Genomic DNA, 1,944 nt, shown 5'->3' with positions numbered 1-1,944 from the left:
GCTGAAGGACCTCACCCTTCGCGGATGCCCGGCACACTGCCTGATGGGGGAGACTGGCTCCCAGCCCTCGGCGCCACAAGCAGAAACAGCTAATTCGGAACCGCTGCGGGAAGTTTAGAGCGACGCTATTTAGGCTTTTCAGAGTAGCGCTTCACAGAGAGGCTAGAGGAGATGCCGTTCCCCAGTCTTAGTCAGGCGTTGCGGAACAACCCTGTGTAAGGTCCTTTCTCGTTCCGGAGAGTTGCTGCCAACCGGCAAACCGCCATGCAAGCCCCCAACCCCAGCGATTGACAGCAGGTCCGAGCAATACGATTGTGTCTTTCCCAAGAGCCGCGGTGCCTATGCCCAATGAGAGTGCTAGGTGGGCGGGACTTCAAGAAGGGCGTCCCAATCACGAAGGGTCGCATGTAGGCGGGACATCTCTTCGGTCCGGTAGCTCAGCGCTGAGGGGGAGGAGGAGGAGTCAACACTATGTGGGCGGGGCGTCGCCTGAGCGGGGCCAATCCAGTTGTGGGAGAGGCGGGATGGCGGCAGCGCCGCCCAATGGCGGAGGGCGCGGGGGCGTGTCCCGCTGCCGGGAATCGGTGGCGGCGGCAGCGGCGGTCGGGCGCGCGGTCGGGCGTTCGGTTGCTGAGCAGCGCACGCAGGCGGGGGCGGGGCGCGCTGGTGGCCGCCGCGCGCCGGTTGGCGACGGGCGCCGCGCGGGGCGATGTGAGAGCGGCGGCGGCGGGCCCTGTCGCGCGCCCCCGGCCGCGCTCCCGTCAGCTCCCCTCGCTCGCGCCGTCCCTGCGGCGGCGGCGGCGGCGGCTCCCGCCGGCCTGCGCGGCCGGGCCCCGCGTTATGTCGTGATCCCGGGCGGGCGGCGCTGCTGCTGCTGCTCATGGGGCTGCTCAGGATTATGCTGCCGCCCAAGTTGCAGCTGCTGGCGGTGCTGGTCTTCGGGGTGGCCGTGCTCTTCCTGGAGAACCAGATCCAGAAGCTGGAGGAGTCCCGCGGCAAGCTGGGTGAGCGGCGGCGGGCGCGGCCGGGGCCGGGCCGGGGCAGGGCGGCCGGCAGCCGGGGGGTGGCAGGCGGCTGAGCGCGCCGCCGTGTGCCGCTGGCCGGGCCGGGGGCGCGCACCGCTGGGACTTTTCCCGTGTGGCTCCTTGTGTTTACGTGCCCGAAACGGTGCAGGAGCCGATCGATCCGGTCCGGGGCTCTGCGGAAGGGGCTGCCGGCGGCAGCGGCTGCAGCCTTGGCCTTTGAGCTCGTTGGTGTGTGTGTTTTGCGGGATCGTGAGACCGAGGAGAGATCGGTGTTGCAAAGATAAATATTTCTGTTGTGCGTCTAAATGGTTTTGCTTAAAAGAGCAGCGGTGTTGAAAGCCGTGGGGAGCAGGGGCTGGCAGGGCTGCGCCTTCTGACAGGCGCTGGGAAGGGAGAGGGGGAGCAGCAGCGGTGCCGAAAGTGAGTCTGGTTCTGCTGCCAGCTGCTGCCACCAATTATCGTCTTCTTCACATTTAATTTCTAGTGCAAACGCTTTACTGAGGTTTGGCATTGCAAAGGAAAGCGCAGTGTAAAAACAACCCCCAAACCTAAGGCATTGTTCCTAATGACAAATGGGTGATCTGTTTTACTCGAGTTGAGTGTAAGATCTTATTTTCTGCAGTTTACTGAGTGGAGTGAGTGATCTCTTAGACTGTCACTGAGCTCTAGTTAAACAGAATTATGATGAACTGGAAAACTCTGATGTAAGATTTCTTTTACTTTTTTAAAAAGACCTTTTTACAGTAATATCTGCCTGGTAGGTAGCAGCTTGCTAATTCGTCTGTTGTATGTAAGGCTGCAGAACTTGTATAGATTTTACATTACTTAATGACGGGTTTTGGGGATGTGAAAAAAATACCATTCTGAATATAGTTTGATGTGCAGGAGTTGTAAAAACAGAGCAGTGAGACTTCTGGTG

General features: G+C 60.8%; 1 protein-coding gene across 1 annotated transcript in view; it reads left to right on the top strand.

The window, feature by feature from the left end:
- Positions 1-880: 880 nt before the first annotated feature.
- Positions 881-1,944, top strand: part of HS2ST1 (heparan sulfate 2-O-sulfotransferase 1) — a 79,581-nt gene continuing 78,517 nt past the window's right edge. The window contains exon 1 of the mRNA XM_065657614.1: positions 881-1,004. Coding sequence (XP_065513686.1) covers positions 881-1,004 — 124 coding nt within the window. The remainder of the gene's footprint in view (positions 1,005-1,944) is intronic.

This window comes from Caloenas nicobarica, chromosome Z (genome assembly GCF_036013445.1).
Source record: "Caloenas nicobarica isolate bCalNic1 chromosome Z, bCalNic1.hap1, whole genome shotgun sequence".
NCBI classification, from domain to species: Eukaryota; Metazoa; Chordata; class Aves; order Columbiformes; family Columbidae; genus Caloenas; species Caloenas nicobarica.
The sequence above is the reverse complement of the archived record's forward strand: the minus strand, read 5'-3'. Positions and strand labels throughout refer to the sequence as shown.